At 34.9% G+C, this 1360-nt stretch overlaps 1 protein-coding gene across 1 annotated transcript in view; it reads left to right on the forward strand.

Annotated features, from left to right (window-relative positions):
• LOC106867260 (uncharacterized) overlaps positions 1 to 1360 on the forward strand; it is a 36025-nt gene that overhangs the window by 25759 nt on the left and 8906 nt on the right. The window contains exon 3 of the mRNA XM_052970935.1: positions 532 to 579. Within this exon, the coding sequence (XP_052826895.1) occupies positions 532 to 579 (48 nt within the window). The remainder of the gene's footprint in view (positions 1 to 531; positions 580 to 1360) is intronic.

Genomic DNA, 1360 nt, shown 5'->3' on the forward strand with positions numbered 1-1360 from the left:
ATATATATATGTATATATGCATATATATATACGACGGGCTTCTTTCAGTTTCCGTCTACCAATCCCACTCACAAGGCTTTGGTCGGCCCAAGGCTATAGTAGAAGACACTTGCCCAAGGTGCCATGCAGTGGAACTGAACCCGGAACCATGTGGTTCGTAAGCAAGCTACTTACCACACAGTCACTCCTACACCTATTCCTAGTTTTTATGTAAATTTGTTGGTACATTCCTGAAATGTACCTAGGTACAAGTGTACCTTGTAGCTACAAATGAGGATTTACAGTCAGTGTACAAGAGATTTAAATTCTGCTTTAATTCACCACAAATGTTCTCCCTCTTTGTTTGTATGTGTGTGTGTGTGTGTGTGTGTGTGTTTGTGTGTGTGAAAACCAGATTAAGGGCTACTGATGCTCTATGTACAATCTAACAATGGCCTTCTCTCAGTACTTCCATTGTAGAAATGACAAGACAATGAGACACAATAAATGCTGAATGTGAAATATTAAATGAGAATTTTTGTTTTCTTCTAGGCTAATCCTCACAACTATATTAAATATAGCTTATTTTTCACCCACCAGGTTAATCCCCAAAATTATTTTAAATACAGCCTTGGTCCTTTTAACATGTACTTATTTTGTCTCATGTATAGTTGGGACCTCATACATACACACATACATACATACATACAGACATACAGAAAGGCAGACAGACAGACAGACAGACAGAACCTGGTGGAGCCCTCTACTTGGTCTTTCTCTGTCAAATTGTCCAACCCATGTCAGCATGGAAAAAGGATGCTAAATGATGATAATGATATATATATATATATACAACAGCTGCAGTATTTTATATTTGCTTTGCATCCTGGAAGGGGTTGGACAGGTTGCTGCTTATTTGGAGTTGCTACCCTCCCAGCTATGATTAGGGGAACGTATTTATACATACATGTATATGTGTGTGTTTTGTATGTGGAGACAGTAATTTAAATAAACATGAATAGGCTTGATATATATAAATATACATATATACACGCTCACATATAGATACACACACACATAATGAGAGAGAGACTTACAAATAGCTAAATATATTCAGAAGATAAACACATATGTACAAGCATCGGCCATGACGAAGGGAAATAGCCCTGAAACTCGAGTCGCCTTTATATATATATATTTATATTTATATATTTATATATTTGATCCTTTATATTGAACACTCAATATTTCATCTACATTCAATACTTTCTTTCATGGTGCCATCCATTTTTATTTTATTTTATTTTATATTGTATATTGTATATCATATTATATATTGTATATTCCATATTCTATACCCCACATTAGTTCTGCAGGAATA

Source organism: Octopus bimaculoides, chromosome 9 (assembly GCF_001194135.2).
Source record: "Octopus bimaculoides isolate UCB-OBI-ISO-001 chromosome 9, ASM119413v2, whole genome shotgun sequence".
Lineage (NCBI taxonomy): Eukaryota > Metazoa > Mollusca > Cephalopoda > Octopoda > Octopodidae > Octopus > Octopus bimaculoides.